This window comes from Salvelinus fontinalis, chromosome 3 (assembly GCF_029448725.1).
Source record: "Salvelinus fontinalis isolate EN_2023a chromosome 3, ASM2944872v1, whole genome shotgun sequence".
NCBI lineage: Eukaryota > Metazoa > Chordata > Actinopteri > Salmoniformes > Salmonidae > Salvelinus > Salvelinus fontinalis.
The window spans coordinates 39,321,971-39,340,405 of NC_074667.1; the positions used below are offsets into that span (position 1 = coordinate 39,321,971).

The following is an 18,435-nucleotide window of genomic DNA, read 5'->3' on the forward strand; positions in this document are numbered from 1 at the left end:
AACCCATGATGTAATGCATAACTCTCTGCTTACTCTAAAAGTGATTCTCTGTATGACTGCATGGATTTTGAAAACAATTATGATTTCTAGAACAGTATGTGTAAGTAATGTCTTTACTCATTTCCATGTCAGGGTGCCCGCGGGCTGTCTGGGGAGAGGGGTGTGAAGGGAGAGCAGGGGGAACGGGGGCCTGTAGGGGCCACAGGACCCACAGGGAGGGCCATTGGAGAGAAGGGCCCAGTGGGACCCACGGGACAGGCTGGAGAGCCAGGAAAACCTGGAATACCTGGAGTACCAGGGAGAGCCGGAGAACTGGGAGAGGCTGGACGACCTGGAGATAAGGTGAGGTGGAGGAAGGAGTGGTTTAAGGAGAGAGAGAGGGAGAGGAATATGAAAGGAGGAAATAAAAAAGAGGAAGATCATGTGGATTAGAGATGTGTCATGTGATACCACTTTGACTTCCAGGGGGAGAGAGGAGAGAAGGGTGACAAAGGAGAGGCTGTGAGTATATTCATCACCACAATAATCATAATTTAATGTACTGTATATACTGTATGTATGTTGACCAGAGCATGACTGTTCTCATCTCCAGGGGAAAAACGGTCTAGGTGGCTCAGTGGGACCTCCTGGACCAAAGGTGACTTGTACAGACTACTTTTCTAATAAGTCGTCATTACAGTAAACATATCATAGTTTATCCAGAGGTTACTGGGTGCAGTGTGTTTATTGGTGTGTGTGTGTGTGTGTGTTTAAGGGTGCTGCTGCAGTAGCGGGTGAAGCTGGACTCCCCGGAGCAAGGGGACTCCCTGGGGTCACAGGACCGAAGGGAGAGCCTGGTGCCTCAGGGCCACAGGGATCCAAAGGCGACAGGGTCAGAACACCTCACTCAAAATATTACAGTACTTCATCATGCAGCCTGATGTGGGTCTCTGTGTTTAATCAGCTGTGTGTGTGTGTGTGTGTGTGTGTGTGTGTGTGTGTGTGTGTGTGTGTGTGTGTTACAGGGTATTGCAGGGCTCCGTGGAGATAAAGGTGATCGGGGTCCATCTGGAGAACAGGGACGCGATGGTTTTCAGGTGACTGTGTGCTTTACAATAAGTGGCTATCCCTCATCTCATCTACAACTGAGGTGTTAAACATGCAGCCCGGGGGCCATTTCTGGCCCGCCATCTGATTCAATGTGCACCCCTTGGTGAAAAGGACTTTGACACCTCTGTGCTACGCTGTGAGAGGAGATGAGACTGGCTCTAACCATATGGGTTAACAGTTGGCACTACCTGATACCAGGTTGTATTGCCCTCATCATTGTGTGATTATGGTGCAGAGGAGGTTGTGAAGACAGTGTTGTAGTCGTAGCTAGTAGTAACCAGGTTGTGTTTTGATTTATTTCAGGGGGCAGCAGGAGAACCTGGCAAACCGGGACAGGATGGGAAGCCGGTGAGAGGAGGAGGGGTGGGGTTGAAGGGAAGATTAAAATAATGATAATATTGTAATCGTATGGTAAGGTTACTGTAGCTAGCCTACCTAATACATTTTCAGATAAAGTCTGTATCAGGCTTTTATTTTAATTGATATCAATAACCATACAATTATACAGTGATATACTGTGGTGCTTCTTTGTTGATATATGATATTAGATATGACTGCATGGATGCATTATGCAGGTGTGTACTGTGCACTCATCTGTTTTCAAAGAGACAGCTTCCAGGAGACAGATCCCAGACATCAAAGGACAAACTGGAGTTACACAGTTTTCAGGTCTTCAATAGAATGGCTGCACTACAGTATATAGTTAAGCAGATAATGTTGTGTTTGAGTTCCAGTGATCATAACATGTCCAACCATACAGTAGGTGAGTATCTGAAGCATTGATGTTGTTGTGTAATCAGCCATGACTAACTAGGGCTCAGAGTTTCTCCTGGTCTGTAAGAACTCAGGGCCCTAGTAGTCATAACATGAGGAGGATAGAGATGGGTAGAAGGAGAAAGAGATTTGGAGGTGTGGAGGGGGAGAGAGGAGATGATAAGATAACTCACGCTTCTTGTTTCATCCCACAATGTTTCGAAGCAGGGTCCACAAGGGCCAGCAGGTCCTCAAGGCCGTTCAGTGAGTAACAGTAACCCAGCCATGCAGCCTCCTTTAGGGCTGGCCCTGCGTAGGAAAGCCTGTGGATTGGCTGCCAGTGCTAGGCCGCTGATGGAGCTGATATATCTGTTTCCTTTGGGCTGAGGCTACGTAGAACCTTTAGACTGTAACCTTTTGCAGCTCTGCTTCTAACAACACCTCCATTTTCTTTTTACCTCCCCCCTTCAATCTGTCTAATTTTGATCTATTTTACACCCTTTCTGTCCCTCCCTCTCTTTTCAACACTACCAATTACCCTTGTGTCCTACTATCCTACTATTTCCTTTCTTCTTCTCCCCCTCTCCTTCTTCCTCTCCTCCCTCTCTGACTCTAGGGCCTGCCTGGGTTCCCCGGAGTGCTGGGCAGACCGGTAGGTTTTCTGTGCTGCTGGCTGGCATGCTTGTGACCAGGGAAATGGGGGCTGGGGGGGTACATGATTCGGGTGGAGGGGTACTGTTAACTCGAAATGACACAACGACAAGGTTCCAGTTTAACAAAGTTTACTATACTATATGAACACACTACAAGTAGCCATTACACTCAAGGCCAGGTCCATCAACAAACTCCTTTCATGCGCAGGCGCACTCTTGACTCAATGATAGCCCCGTAATAACAGAAGTATAGGGATACTTAAAACATGAACGTAACAATCTCCCCCTTTTCTTTAAAGACAAATAAAACATCAACAACAACGAAGTCTTTTCTCTGTGACAGACTTGGTTGACTTCACAGCATCAACTAATGAGTAGTTGTCAGTGACACAAACTACAGGTAGAATGTGCCGTTTTGTCTCACCAGTGGTAAGCTCTGAGAACAGAGTTGCAAGAAAGATCGCATTGTCAATTCCATCCGCAAGAGCAAGTGTTTCTCCAGCAAGTGTGCTTCGGACAACCCTTCTGATCCTTTTTGACTGCCAACAGATAGGTGAGAATCTTCCTCCTTCACCCATTAACACGATTAGATGTCCACCTTGTGTGCCTCCATCTGTAAGGTTCCCTAGCGAAGCATCACTGAAGACAACTAGTTTCAAAGAGTCATCTTTTCTAACATGCTGAAACTTTAAAGTCACTTGTTGTGATTTCAGTTTACGAACAACTTTGTTTGCCTCATGAATGGTTTGTACAGTGGCGTGTTTTGTCTTAGATGCCAAGTTGCAAACATCAAACATTACATCAGGTCTACTCTGTCTAGCAACCCATAGAATTTGACCTATCTTCGACCTCAATTGATCAGCTTCAATTCCACATAGAGGGGAATTCCTTTGTACGGCTCTTGAAGAATCCATGTGGATGGGTTGAAGATTCTTGATATAGCTCTCCTGTTGCATCAGTATTGTTCCATCAACTGTAATAAACTCTATGCCAACATAACAAAAATTATCATGCTCTTCACGGCCGACCTGGAAAACAGCTTTGAGGTTTGGAATCACAGTTGTAGCAAAGGTCTGTGAGCCACCCCAGGTAAGGTCATCAACATGACAGGCAAGTACTCCAGTCACATTGCAGTCTTGATCAAGCCAATAGAAGACTGCAGGGTCCACTTGTGACATTTTTCCACCTGTATTCAGCATTGTTGCCTTGACTTTGTTGTACCAGTAGAGTGATGCATCTGCCAGTCCATACACACACTTTTTTAGTTTCCACAGTGTTCCTTCGCTTTTAGCTTCGGGCGTAGGTCGGATGTGAATGTCCCTTGACAGCTCTGTTCCCTGCAAAAATGCAGATTTGATGTCTATGGAATTAAGTTTCCATTTTTTCTGGCAGATCACGGACATCAGCAATCTGAGTGACTCTGAGGCGCATGTTGGTGAGTCTTTTGGGAGTTCTTTAGCAGCCAGCTCCTCAAAACCTCTAGCCACTAGACGTGCTTTAGGCACGATTCCAGTTAAGGATTCTTTAAGGATACACACCCACCTTGTTGAGACACATTTTTGACCAATGTCTTTGACTTCCTCAAACACTCAATTTTTTCTCCAATTACTGAGCTCATCTAGCTTAGCTGAGTCAAATGACACGTCCTTTGTTTCAAGTAGATCATCATTTTGAATGTCATTCTGTTTTTCTCGATTTTCCATTGGTTCAATTCTGAGATTATCTACAAGTGACAGGTCAGCTGACCCTGTTGTACCAGAAAGTGTAGCTGGTTCAGAGTACTGCAAGTTGTACCAGTTCTGGTGTTTACCTTTGGCTTTTCCTGCTCGTCCAATGACGGTTGCTGTGTGTGGAATACCACTTTCTCTGTCCATGTATTTAACAGTTTGTCCAGTTTTCAGATTGGAACAACCATGTTCTCTTAACACATGTGTCTGTTGTTGAATGTTTTCCTCATTTGAACGCTCAACAGTATTACCTGCGGCATGGTTGAAGGTCTCTGCTCCATTTCCTGTGTCAGTTTCAGTGTCCATATCATTGGATGCGACATCTGGTAGGTTTGTTTCTGTTACTGTGTCCTTTTTGTCATTTTCATTAGGAGACTGATTCTCAGCAACAGCCCCTCTATCTTGTTGATCATTTACTTTCCGCAATCTTGAGTGATGCACCCTGACAAAGATGCCTCCGTGTCTCACAAATATCACCACACCATCTTGGCCAATGACTACTCCCGGTCCTTTCCACTCTTGACAGTCAACTCAGTTGTAGTACACTCTGTTTCCAGTCTCGTACTTCTCATCGATGGGTCGAAGCTGTTTCCGCAGAGCCCTGCGAATTCTTTCTGAGCACTCTGCTTCAGTGAATGCTTTTCTCGCTGCATGTAGTGCTGAAAGGTGCTGTCCCACCCATGCACTCACACTGGTCCCTTCTAGTGCTGGTGGCTTGTCAACCAGTACTGAAGGAAGATTAGGGTTCTGCCCGAACACTAGTTGATATGGGCTGTAACCATGAACATTGTGCATTGAGTTTTTTGCCATCAAAGCCCAATCTAGGGCTGTGTTCCAGTCACATCCATTGTCTTGCTTCACTTTCAGCATGATCTCTGTGAGTGTTTGATTGTGTCTCTCCAGAAGTCCATTGCTCCATGGACTGTATGCAGCAGTTGTCTTTACTTCCATGTTGAAGTTCTCTGCCATTTCTCTTATTTCATTATTATTGAATTCTCCTCCATTGTCACTGTACAATTTCTGTGGCGGGCCATGCACACATATCCAGGAATGAATGAAGTGCTTGACGATTTCACTGGGTTTCTTTGTATTCACAATGCTTCCAGCAATAAAGCGTGTGAATTGGTCGATTATGTGAAGGTACCACACACTTGGTCCTAACTCATGTAGATCTACAGCCACTGTTTCATTGTACATGGAAGCCAGTGGCAAACCAACAGCTGGTCTGGGCTTAGGTTTGCTGTATTTTTGACATGTCTCACAATTCTTAACTATCTGCTGTAGAATGGAAATACTCTCATCATCATTATTCCCTGAACTGCTGAGTAACTTCTGAAGTCTGTCAACTGTAGCATGTCCAAACTGTTTGTGAAGCTTTAACAATACTTTGTGTTTTTCTTTTGTGTTCATGTTCTCTGTGACTGTCAGAATCTCCATGTGCTTCGTGTGTCAGAATCTGATTTTTGCATGGACTCTGTGTGATGTCTTTGTCCAAAATGTTTACACAATAGTGGCCTGAGGTAGTAAGTTCAAGAGTCACTGGTTGTTTAAACATCACTGCCTTGTCATTTTTTATGTCTAGTACAGCCCCTGCCTTCTTGAGTGAAGCTTTGCTTAATAGTAAGGGGATATCTGTAGGGACCACCTCTGTTTCAATGTGACACTTAGTCTGACAAATTTTTGCTGGTAACTTAACTCTCTTGGTAGAATGGACAATTCTCCCATCTCCAAATTTGAAAGCTCTGTTGCTTGGTGTGTCAATCATATTTTGTACTTCCTTCATATTTAGTTCACTGACATAGCTATCAAGCCATTTTTCACCACACACTGTCCATGTGCATGCAGTATCAATCACAGCAGATCCTAAGGATTCAACTATAAAAATCTCAGTATCAGATTCATTTGAAAACAGTGTAATGTTACACTCCTCTACCTCTGTGTTTACATTTTCCTCTGTTAGTTTAACTTGTTCATTTTTATGAGGACAGTCTTTAACCCAATGGTAAGTGCTTTGACAAATAGCACATTTCGATCTCCTTACATATTTGTCCAGTGGATTTGTGCCGGGAAATGGCGCCCTCTTCTGGTTGTCTTGAGAACGTGACTTTTTGGCGCCTTTTCTGTGCTGCTCGGTGTAATATGCTGCGTCACTCACTTGCATTCCATCTGTTATTGGCGCGACAGACGTCTTTTCACCAAATATTCTTTTGAGTGCCGACTTCATATTTGCAAAAGTCAGCACAGAACAAGCAGTCAAAGCCAACTGTTTCTCCCTACCATCTAGACGGGCAGTATCTAGCAACTTGAACACTAACACTGCATCTGGGAGAACCATGTCGTACTTGCGCATTCTATTGTACCTCTGTTCGAAATCAATGATGTAGTCCGTCATTGCAACCGAAATCTCTCTCGTAACACTGTCAAAGTTTGAATATGCCTCGTAGGCACGGTCTTTCTCTTCTGTAAGAAATACAGAATCCAGTGCTGTGATCAAAGTTCCCATACCGTCATCCTTGTTCAAATCCTCAACGGATATTTCCAGTGCTGTATCTCTCGCTCTTCCCTCGAGCGATAATACCAACGCAAGTGCTTGCTTTTTCACGTCCAGATTAGTAACGCGTGTCCAGATTCCCAGTTCATTTTTCCAACTTTCGTACGACCTCTTTTAGTCGAAGCGAGGTGGCACATTGTAGTTAGAAGCCATCCTCTGCTACCAATGTTAACTCGAAATGACACAACGACAAGGTTCCAGTTTAACAAAGTTTACTATACTATATGAACACACTACAAGTAGCCATTACACTCAAGGCCAGGTCCATCAACAAACTCCTTTCATGCGCAGGCGCACTCTTGACTCAGTGATAGCCCCGTAATAACAGAAGTATAGGGATACTTAAAACATGAACGTAACAGGTACAAGCACGACCCAAGGAGGCTGTGACGGTACCAGTTTCCACCGCACTGCAGCAGAGGGGTTTGGAGAGAGGGGAGTATTGTCATGGGACGCTAGTGTCATCAGTATCAACATGCACACACAGTCACAGAGTCCTCCACCGCGCCATCCTCTGCATTCATGTCTCCACTTTCATTTTCTTTAATTTGTATTAGGGCCCATCTCCCAGGGGTCTGAGACTAGAGTTGGGCCTTGATAGGAAACTCATGAAATATTAATCTGAACCACCTGTTCCCAGAGTACCACTGATGGCTGGAATGTTTTATGTATTAAACACCACACGTTTGTAACACATATGCCACATACACTAACCAAGATCAATTGGACACAGTAGGGTTCTGAATACAGAGATCGATTACCTGCCCCGTCAGAATTGTAACAGATGCATTTTGCTTAGTGTCATAGCTTTCTGTGCGTTTTGTGCTAGCTTTCTGTGCATGTGGCTTCACCTGCTCTGTTGTCTGCTTCTCAGCCCTCCCAAAGCACTGTTTGTACATTGTATACTATGTGTGTGTCTTTGTGTATTGTGTGTGTATGCAGTTGTGTATTTGTTTGTGTGTGAACACTTTTTCTTTTATGTTCATGTATGAAATGTGTATTTTTCTATTTATTTTTTATTTTTAACCTTTATTTAACTAGGCAAGTATGTCTGTACAAAGCCTACATGTATGTACAACATGCTGTGTGTATGCACAGCAAATTGGCCAGTGTTACCTTGTGTTGATTTTTCAGTGTAACATTTCTAGTGTTGATTCAATTGTTAAATTAACACTCATTGGTGTAAAATAACCCGAAGTATTGTTAATAACCAGTGTTAAAACAAAACCACACCCATCATTATCATATATCCCAGCATGCTCTATTGCAGGTTGCTTTTTAGAATAGTTTGTTTCAATATCTATGATTTTGCATCGATTAATTAATCTTATGCTACTGAAATATAAACAAATCTAAAGTAATCCAATCTGTTAATTGGACTTATAGCACCCGTTACTGAAATGGTTGTTCCAGTTTAGATGGTTTAGGTAGTCCAATATTTTAGACTTCCCAACAGGCATTCATTCTGAATGCAGGTTAGGGCGGGGTGAATAAAATTTTTAATTGTTGGGTATCCCCACTCTGGCTGGATTCCTAGAGGAATTACACTTCACTTTGCAAGCCAGCACAATGTGACTTGCATGCCTGAAAACCATGGGTTTCAGGCCACTATATTAGGGTAAACAAAGCCCTCAAAATAAGGCCTTATTGTGTGAGTAAATTAATTTTAATGATGACATACTTGCTTAGGATCTCACTTGGTGAAGGCAACAGGACAAAATAATAATTCTGCAACAACCATATCTCTGTCACTAACAAATGCAGTCATGGGTGATAACTCTACAATTCACCAGAAAGGCAAGGCACTCTGGGAAAAATGAAAATAAGGCTTTACACTAAGCAGTGTGTTAATTTAACACTTTCAGTGTTGATTTAACACTGGAGAATGTGCTGTGTGTGTGTTTGTGTGTCGTATCATGCATGTGTTCTCTGTGTGTGTGTTATGTCCTGGGCATGTGAATCCAGCATGCTCTTATCACTTGTTTGCAGGGAAACCCTGGAGAACCTGGAATTAGAGGGCCAACTGTAAGTATGATATTTTAATATCCGACATGCGCGTGTGCACACACACGCACAGCGCTGTACTTATACGGATGCTATCTCTTTTGTAATTGTAGGGTCCGATCGGTACCAATGGACCTCCAGGTCCGTCAGGGGTAAAGGTGAGAACTTCTTCCGTCATAGACCTACAGTATCATTCATTCTTAGTTCCAGCTCTGTGGGGGTATTGCTGATGCATTTAGTAGTGTTGATATTTTTTGGTCTACAGTAGCTTAGTATTACAGCACTGGAATGGTCCATTTCATATCTTTGTTGTTCTGAGAATGTGTTTTGATCTCTGACAGGGTAATCAAGGAGTGCCTGGGGTTGGCGTTCAGGTGAGAACTTTATATGATAAATGTTGTGTTGTACATTATGGACCAGTTTCCCAGGCTGTCACGATGGCATAAATGGTTGGGAGACAGGCGCAGGAATGCGTAATAGGGTTTTTTATTTAGCCAAATCACAGCGTGCCGTGTAAAGGCACGGGGACGAAGACCAAACAAACACTATACAAAACACAAGGTTGAAACCCAAACAAAAGAGCAAAGAGTACCTCGAATAAATAACACACGCACACAATGATTAACACACGGGACGAGACCCGTAATCATCTGCACAATACGCGTGGTACGAAAGCCAAAACAACATAACACAGGTACTCACACGGACAACAGAACAATAATTGACAAGTCAATGGTGAACCAAAGCCACACTTATACAATTACTAATCGGGGAATAGAGACCAGGTGTGCATAATGACAGTTCCGGAGGGATCCGTTGCACAGGCAGAGATTTAGGCTAGTCCAAGTCTAGAAAGTGTTATCAATAGAGATTCTCCATTGAGAGAGCTTTTTAGTCCAGGACTAGGCTTAATCTGTGTCTGACAAACTGGCCTTATATGTTTTATGTTACTACTGTATATTCCTATTAGATGTTTATTGCCTCAGTGTTTTTAGAACTACTCACCCACTTTTCACAATGAAAGTCACAGAGCTTCATAATAATCTATTTGAATTGACCCTCTTGTTCCACAGGGACCTCCTGGTCCCGAAGGCAGCATGGGAGTGCCTGGACCTGCAGGGCCTCCTGGAGCTGTGGTAGGGCACAGCATCAATCATCTATAAACCAACTCTCATACTGTATAGTTTTACTGGCTAAACTGGTGTTGTAGTACATTCCCATTGGGCTGGGGATTCCTCGTATGCTCACACATTTACCTTTAAGCTTACTGTAATTAAAAAGGCCATTGACACAATAATGTGTGTTTAATATTGTTTCATGTATTGTAATGATACCGTCTCTTCCCAGGGTCCATCTGGGCCTCCAGGTCTACCAGGGCAGACAGTGAGTACAGCAGCTCCGTGGGACTCACAGTTCACATACTGTACTGTAGAGCCGACACACACACACACACCTCTATCATCGCCATGGTTAACACACAGCAAGCCATTCACACGAACATCAGTTCTGGTGTTCTGGTGGTGACATTAAGTGTGTCTCTCCACAGGGGGAGGGTGGCAAGCCAGGGGTCCCAGGAAGAGACGGCATACCTGGAAAAGAGGGAACACCAGGGTTGCCAGGGAAACAGGTGTGTACTGTGTATGGTATCTGTCTCTCTACATCCTACTGTGTGTCTAGTATGTGTTAGGATGGCATCAGGTTTAGTGTGGATTTTTCTTAGAAAAAGTTTTTTAGAGTGCTGTGTTGGATCTTTATTACAGGGTATCGCTGGACCAATGGGGTCCGCGGGGTTGAAGGGGGAGCAGGGGGACAGTGGCCCCCCAGGAAAGGTGAGTCAGAGGGTTGAGAAGGGATCATGGAAGTGACTTGAGGTTGAATTGAGCTGTACTTAAAGATGCACAATGCAGAAATTGCTCCGCCATTTCCTGGATGCTAAAATTCACGTAATGTCAGTTTATGTGGCCAAACATACAAGTATAGTGTAGAGAATCATTGTACCATCTAAACTGCTGTGAAATATATTTTCCATAACCCAAAATATTATATTTTCAGCTGTTTGAAGCCGAAAGTAAAAGGCGCAGAAACTAAACTGAAGAACGGGAAGAATAGAAATAGAGCACATGGAACAGATCTACCGCTTCTTAGACTTGCTTTCAATGAGAATAACAGATATATAACACATATTTCTATGTGAATTTGGTCTGGTTGCCAAAAAAGTTACATATTGCAGCTTTCAGACTAATTCAGAGTCCACAGCCGCAGAGCCTAGATAGTCCGGCGGCCCATTGTGAGACTACCGTCCGCGGGGGACGCACAGCCTGACCTAGCACCTCCCCTAAAGTCCCAACCAACGCGGCTCCATGTACTCAGCACCTATTCATTTGATTGTGGTGACAGTTGGAAAAATAGCTTGCGCTGCAATATCGAAAAGTATGAATGCCAACATTCCAATATTCTAGAACATGTTTTGGACTCTTGAGTGCTTTATTCAAAAGCTCTATCTGCACATGATTCCCTCTTCTATTTACTGTAAATGGCCATGACTCACATCCTCTTTATCCAACGTCTCTCCATTTCAAAGACGAGGAAATCATTGGCATGAATAGGAGGGCAGAGGCACATGTACAGATACACAAACAATGACACACCAATGCTCAAGCATATGAGCACGGATGCACACATATAGACACACACACATAAATATACACACACATATACATTCACATAATTCCCCCGGAAGCTTTAGCAGGATGTACTACAGTTCTTGAGAAATAAGAGCTTTTGAAGGGACGAGATGTACTGTACTTATAGACAGCACATCTGTTAAACTCTTCCTCTAGTTTGTGTGAAAACCAAATTAAAACTCCCGTTCATGGTCTGATGCTCTAATGAAGGTCAAAAGGCCAAAGCAGTAGCACAATAAAAAAGTGATTCTTTGCATAATATAGTGGGTAGGAGTTTCCTCAATCGTTTACTATTGTTGTCCATCTTCAGTGCATTTGCAAACAACCTAATCCAGATATGTGAGTTTCACGTCATGTTCTCCCTACATATCCCCATCACAGGCTGTAGCAGGACCCCCTGGTGTGAAAGGAGCACAGGTGAGTGATTGTCATGGTTACTCTTCCAGTCGTGGTAACATCCAGTCATGGTGACTAACCTCACCATGGCTAACTGGTGTATGGAGACACAATAAATACAACTCGGAATCAGTGAATCACAATACAGAATTATACTGAGTCATAGGCCAACAAACAGATGTATTGTAAACATTTCTGAGAAAATGGCGCTGAAAGAAATGGCAGCAGTTTTACAGGCGCCCAACCAATTATGCTATTATGTATTTTTTCCCCGCATTATTTGTAGCTTATTTTGTACATAATGTTTCTGCAACCGTATCTTACGACAAAAAAAAAGCTTCTGGATATCAGGACAGCGATTACTCACCTCGGATTAGACAAAGATTTTTTCTTCAACAAGCAGGACGCACAGAACATTCTCCGAACATGCGACAAGGGCAACATCCCAGTTATTTGCAAGAGGAAGAGACGCAGGTACAGAGGACACAGAGCGGGATGCCTCGTAAGGATTCACAGAAGGCGAGTGGGAAAGCTGCCGTTACCGTCAATATTACTCGCTAACGTGCAATCTTTGGACAATAAATTAGACGAGGTACGATCACGAATATCCTACCAACGGGACATCAAAAACTGTATAATTTTATGTTTCACGGAATCGGGGCTGAATGATGACATGGATATTCAGCTAGCGGGATACACGCTGCACCGGCAAGATAGAACAGCACACTCTGGTAAGACGAGGGGGGGCGGTCTGTGCATATTTGCAAACAACAGCTGGTGCACGAAATCTAAGTAAGTCTCTAGATTTTGCTCGCCTGAAGTAGAGTATCTTGTGATAAAATGCAGACCACACTATTTGCCTAGAGAGTTTTCAGCTATACTTTTCGTGGCAGCATATTTACCACCACAGACGGATGCTGGCACTAAGACCGCACTCAGTCAGCTGTATAAGGAAATAAGCAAACAGGAAACCGCTCACCCAGAGGCGGCACTCCTAGTGGCCGGAGACTTTAATGCAGGGAAACTTAAATTAGTTCTACCTAATTTCAATCAACATGTTAAATGTGCAACCAGAGGGAAAACAATTCTAGATCACCTGTACTCCATACACAGAGATGCGTACAAAGCTCTCCCTCGCCCTCCATTTGGTAAATCTGACCACAATTCTATCCGCCTGATTCCTGCTTACAAGAATAAAACATAAAAAATAATTAAAAAAAAAAAAAAAAGCAGGAAGCACCAGTGACTCGGTCTATAAAAAAGTGGTCAGGTGAAGCAAATGCTGAACCACACGACTGTTTTGCTATCACAGACTGGAACATGTTCCGGGATTCTTCCGATGGCATTGAGGAGTACACCACATCAGTCACTGGCTTTATCAGTAAGTGCATCGAGGACGTCGTCCCCACAGTGACTGTACGTACATACCCCAACCAGAAGCCATGGATTACAGGCAACATTCGTACTGAGCTAAAGGGTAGAGCTGCCGCTTTCAAGGTGCGGGACTCTAACCCGGAACCTTATGAGAAATCCCGCTATGCCCTCCGACGAACCATCAAACAGGTAAAGCAGCAATACAGGGCTAAGATTGAATCGTACTACACCTGCTCCGACGTGCGTCTTATGTGGCAGGGCTTGCAAACTATTACAGACTACAAAGGGAGGCACAGCCGCGAGCTGCCCAATGACATGAGCCTACCAGACGAGCTAAATCACTTCTCTGCTCGCTTCAAGGCAAGCAACACTGAGGCATGCATGAGAGCATCAGCTGTTCCGGACGACTGTGTGATCACGCTCTCCGTAGCCGATGTGAGTAAGACCTTTAAACAGGCCAACATTCACAAGGCTGCGGGGCCAGACGGATTACCAGGACGTGTGCTCCGGGCATGTGCTGACCAACTGGCAGGTGTCTTCACTGACATTTTCAACATGTCCCTGATTGAGTCTGTAATATCAACATGTTTCAAGCAGACCACCATAGTCCCTGTGCCCAAGAACACGAAGGCAACCTGGCTAAATGACTACAGACCTGTCTGTAGCCATGAAGTGCTTTGAAAGGCTGGTAATGGCTCACATCAACACCATTATCCCAGAAACCCGAGACCCTCTCCAATTTTTATACCGCCCAAACAGATCCACAGATGATGCAATCTCTATTGCACTCCACACTGCCCTTTCCCACCTGGACAAAAGGGACACCTAAGTGAGAATGCTATTCATTGACTACAGCTCAGCGTTCAACACCATAGTACCCTCAAAGCTCATTACTAAGCTAAGGATCCTGGGACTAAACACCTCCCTCTGCAACTGGATCCTGGACTTCCTGACGGGCCTCCCCCAGGTGGTGAGGGTAGGTAGCAACACATCTGCCACGCTGATCCTCAACACTGGAGCCCCTCAAGCTGCGTGCTAAGTCCCCTCCTGTACTCCCTGTTCACTCACGACTGCATGGCCAGGCACGACTCCAACACCATCATTAAGTTTGCAGACGACACAACAGTGGTAGGCCAGATCAACGACAATGACGAGACAGCTTATAGGGAGGAGGTCAGAGACCTGGCCCGGTTGTTCCAGAATAACAACTTATCCCTCAACATAACCAAGACTAAGGAGATGATTGTGGACTAAAGGGAAAGGAGGACCGAGCACGCCTCCATACTCATCAACGGGGCTGTAGTGAAGCAGGCTGAGAGCTTCAAGTTCCTTGGTGTCCACATCAGCAACAAACTAGAATGGTCCAAACACACCAACACAGTCGTGAAGAGGGCACGACAAAGCCTATTCCCCCTCAGGAAGCTAAAAAGATTTGGCATGGGTCCTCAGATCCTCAAAAGGTTCTACAGCTGCAACATCGAGAACATCCTGACTGGTTGCATCACTGCCTGGTACGGCAATTGCTTGGCCTCCGACCGCAAGGCGCTACAGAGGGTAGTGCGCACAGCCCAGTACATCACTGGGGCTAAGCTGCCTGCCATACATGACCTCTACACCAGGCGGTGTCAGAGGAAGGCCCTAAAAATTGTCAAAGATCCCAGCCACTCCAGCCATAGACTGTTCTCTCTACTACTGCATGGCAAGCGGTACCGGAGTGCCAAGTCTAGGACAAAAAGGTTTCTCAACAGTTTTTCAACAGACTATTTGCATTGACCTCCCCATTTTTAAACAGCTGCTACTCTCTGTTTATTATCTGTGCATAGTCACTTTACCTCTACCTACTTGTACATATTACCTCAACTAACCTGTGTCCCTGCATATTGACTCTGTACCGTTACCCCCTGTATATATATCCTCGTTACTGTTATTTTATTGTTGCTCTTTTAATTATTTATTTTTTAAAAAATCATTTTTATTTATATTTTACTTCAGTTTATTTAGTAAATACTTTCTTAACACTTATTTATTTCTTAAAACTGCATTGTTGGTTAACTTCTCACAAGTCACAAACCCGGATCCGGGATCCCCCCATCAAAAAAACTGACTAGCATAGCCTAGCCTAACGCGACAGGGATATCATATAATATAATTTTCATGAAATCACAAGTCCAAGACACCAAATGAAAGATAAACATCTTGTGAATCCAGCCATCATTTCCGATTTTTAAAATGTTTTACAGCGAAAACACAATATGTATTTCTATTAGCTAACCACAATAGCAAAAGACTCAACCGCATATTTTCACAATTTTTTTACCGCATAGGTAGCTATCACAAATTCGACCAAATAAAGATATAAATAGTCACTAACCAAGAAACAACTGCATCAGATGACAGTCTTATAACAGATTTATTGTATAGCATATGTTTTGTTTGAAAAATTTGCATATTTCAGGTATAAATCATAGTTTTACATTGCAGCCACCATCACAAATCTCACCAAAGCAGCTAGAATAACTACAGAGACCAACGTGAAATACCTAAATACTCATCATAAAACATTTATGAAAAATACATGGTGTACAGCAAATGAAAAACAAACATCTTGTGAATCCAGCCAATATTTCAGATTTTTTAAGTGTTTTACAGCGAAAACACAATATAGCATTATATTAGCTTACTACAGTAGCCAGCCACACAACCGCATTCATTCAACGCAACGGTAGCGATAGCGAAAAAAACAGCAAAAGTTATACATTTATTCAGAATACATTTATTCCATTTATTCTATTTATTCCAGAATTTATTCCATCAGAATGTTGTACAAGTTGTCCTTTGTCCAGAATAATCGTTGTTTGGTTGTAGAATGTCCTCTTTACCTGTCGAATTAGCAACCAAAGCTAGCCATGTGACGCAGGAGTGTCCAAATTCCCCATACTGCAAAGAAAAGAAATTGCCGAAAATCGCAATAAACTGATATAACTCGGTTTAAAATAACTACTTTATGATGTTTTTAACACATATATCAAATAAAATCAGAGCCGGAGATATCTAACGTCTATAACGAAAGCTTTTCAGAACGCAATCCAGGGTTCCTTCTCGCGCCTTGCTGAACAAAGGAAAAAGTGGTCACGTCATTCCAAGAGGTCTTGTTCGGCCTCAGATCAAGCTATACACCCCATTCCACCTCTCACTGCCTATTGACATCTAGTGGAAGGCGTATGCAGTGCATGTAGATCCATAGATTTTAGGCAAATTAATAGGATGGCCCTGGAACAGAGCCCCCGATTTTCAGATTTTTCACTTCCTGACAGGAAGTTTGCTGCAAAATGAGTTCTGTTTTACTCACAGATATAATTCAACCGGTTTTAGAAACTAGAGAGTGTTTTCTATCCAATAGTAATACTAATATGCATATTGTACGAGCAAGAATTGAGTACGAGGCAGTTTAATTTGGGCACAATTTTTTACAAAGTGAAAACAGCGCCCCCCTATTGACAAAAGGTTTAACCTGTACTGCTCTGGCGTTCCGCCAGCGGAACTCCTCCCACATTCCACTGAAAAGGCAGAGCGCAAAATTCAAAATATATTTTTTTTAAATATTTAACTTTCACACATTAACAAGCTACTTTTTCCCACAACGTCCGGATATTTTTCTGACACTTTTTCTGACACACATATTCAGACTAAATAGCTATTCATAAACATAACTAAAAAATACATGTTGTATAGGAAATGATAGATACACTAGTTCTTAATGCAATCGCCGTGTTAGAATTCTAAAAATAACTTCATTACGACATAAGGCTTACGTTATGGCGAGCGAGTGCCCAAAACCTGGGCGCAAAACTAATAGTACACAGTTCGACAGATATATGAAATAGCATCATAAAATGGGTCCTACTTTTGCTGATCTTTCATCAGAATGTTGTACAAGAGGTCCTTTGTCAAGAACAATCGTTGTTTGGATTTAGAACGTCCTTTTTCCCTCTTGAATTAGCAAGCGCACTAGCCAAGTGGCTCGAAGCTCTCCTTCCTGAACAAAGGCACACAACGCAACACGCCTAACGTCCCGAATAAATTTCAATAGTCTAATAAAACTATATTGAAAAAACATACTTTACGATGATATTGTCACATGTATCAAATAAAATCAAAGCCGGAGATAGTAGTCGCCTATAACGAAAGCTTTTCAGAAGGCAATTCCAGGTCCAACCTCGCGCTTTCCAGAAAACAGGAAATGGGTGACACGTCATTCCAAGAGGATTTATTCCATCTCAGACCAAGATAAACACTCAATTTCTTCTCTCACTGCCTCTTGACATCTAGGGGAAGGTGTATGACGTGCATGTATACTAATACGTATCATGCCCATTTATAGGCAGGACCTAGAACAGAGCCTCGATTTCAGATTTTCCACTTCCTGGTCAGGAAGTTTGTGCCAAATGAGTTCTGTTTTACTCACAGATATAATTCAAATGGTTTTAGAAACTAGAGAGTGTTTTCTATCCAATAGTAATAATAATATGCATATTGTACGAGCAAGAATTGAGTACGAGGCCGTTTAAATTGGGCACGATTTTCCCCCAAAGTGAAAACAGCGCCCTCTGTCCTCAACAGGTTAAGGGCTTGTAAGTAAGCATTTCACTGTAAGTTCTACACCTATTGTATTCGGCGCATGTGACAAATAGAATTTGATTTCATTTGAAATCTGTGTGGCCCACCTTTGAATTTCGAAATCCCGGTGTGGCCCTCAAACCAAAAAGTGTGCCCACTCCTGCTTTAAAGTAATAGTGCCATAATACCAGAGTAAGATGAACTCATGGATACTATTTTTATGTCCCTGCATGCAGTTTGAAGGAAGTTGAAGGTAGTTTTGCAAGCCATTGCTAACTAGTGTTAGCACAATGATGTGAAGTCTACTGGAACATGGAGCTTACCTGCCAAAATCTTGCATTATCCCTTTAAAGTAAGATAATAAAGCAGAATTGCAGTACTAAGGTGAGGAACTAGGTGCAATAGAATAGGAGGGAACATAGTTTAATGTAATTAAAGTGTATTGGTTGAAATTGGTTCAGGGACCTCCTGGTGTGACCTTACCTGGGACAGTGGGAGAGAGCGGGCTGCCAGGGCTACGGGTGAGTCTCATTGGTTGAATCAATTATCAACATATTTCAGCAATTATTCAGGCATTTACTACACAC

General features: G+C 43.1%; 1 protein-coding gene across 1 annotated transcript in view; it reads left to right on the forward strand.

The window, feature by feature from the left end:
* The window catches only part of LOC129847491 (collagen alpha-1(VII) chain-like), a 113,093-nt gene that overhangs the window by 83,780 nt on the left and 10,878 nt on the right, over positions 1-18,435 (forward strand). The window contains exons 76-91 of the mRNA XM_055915292.1: positions 133-342; positions 466-501; positions 593-637; positions 755-871; positions 1,005-1,076; positions 1,393-1,437; positions 2,459-2,494; positions 8,763-8,798; positions 8,891-8,935; positions 9,119-9,151; positions 9,851-9,913; positions 10,125-10,160; positions 10,324-10,404; positions 10,538-10,606; positions 11,843-11,878; positions 18,310-18,369. Of these exons, the coding sequence (XP_055771267.1) occupies positions 133-342; positions 466-501; positions 593-637; positions 755-871; positions 1,005-1,076; positions 1,393-1,437; positions 2,459-2,494; positions 8,763-8,798; positions 8,891-8,935; positions 9,119-9,151; positions 9,851-9,913; positions 10,125-10,160; positions 10,324-10,404; positions 10,538-10,606; positions 11,843-11,878; positions 18,310-18,369 (1,020 nt within the window). The remainder of the gene's footprint in view (positions 1-132; positions 343-465; positions 502-592; positions 638-754; positions 872-1,004; positions 1,077-1,392; positions 1,438-2,458; positions 2,495-8,762; positions 8,799-8,890; positions 8,936-9,118; positions 9,152-9,850; positions 9,914-10,124; positions 10,161-10,323; positions 10,405-10,537; positions 10,607-11,842; positions 11,879-18,309; positions 18,370-18,435) is intronic.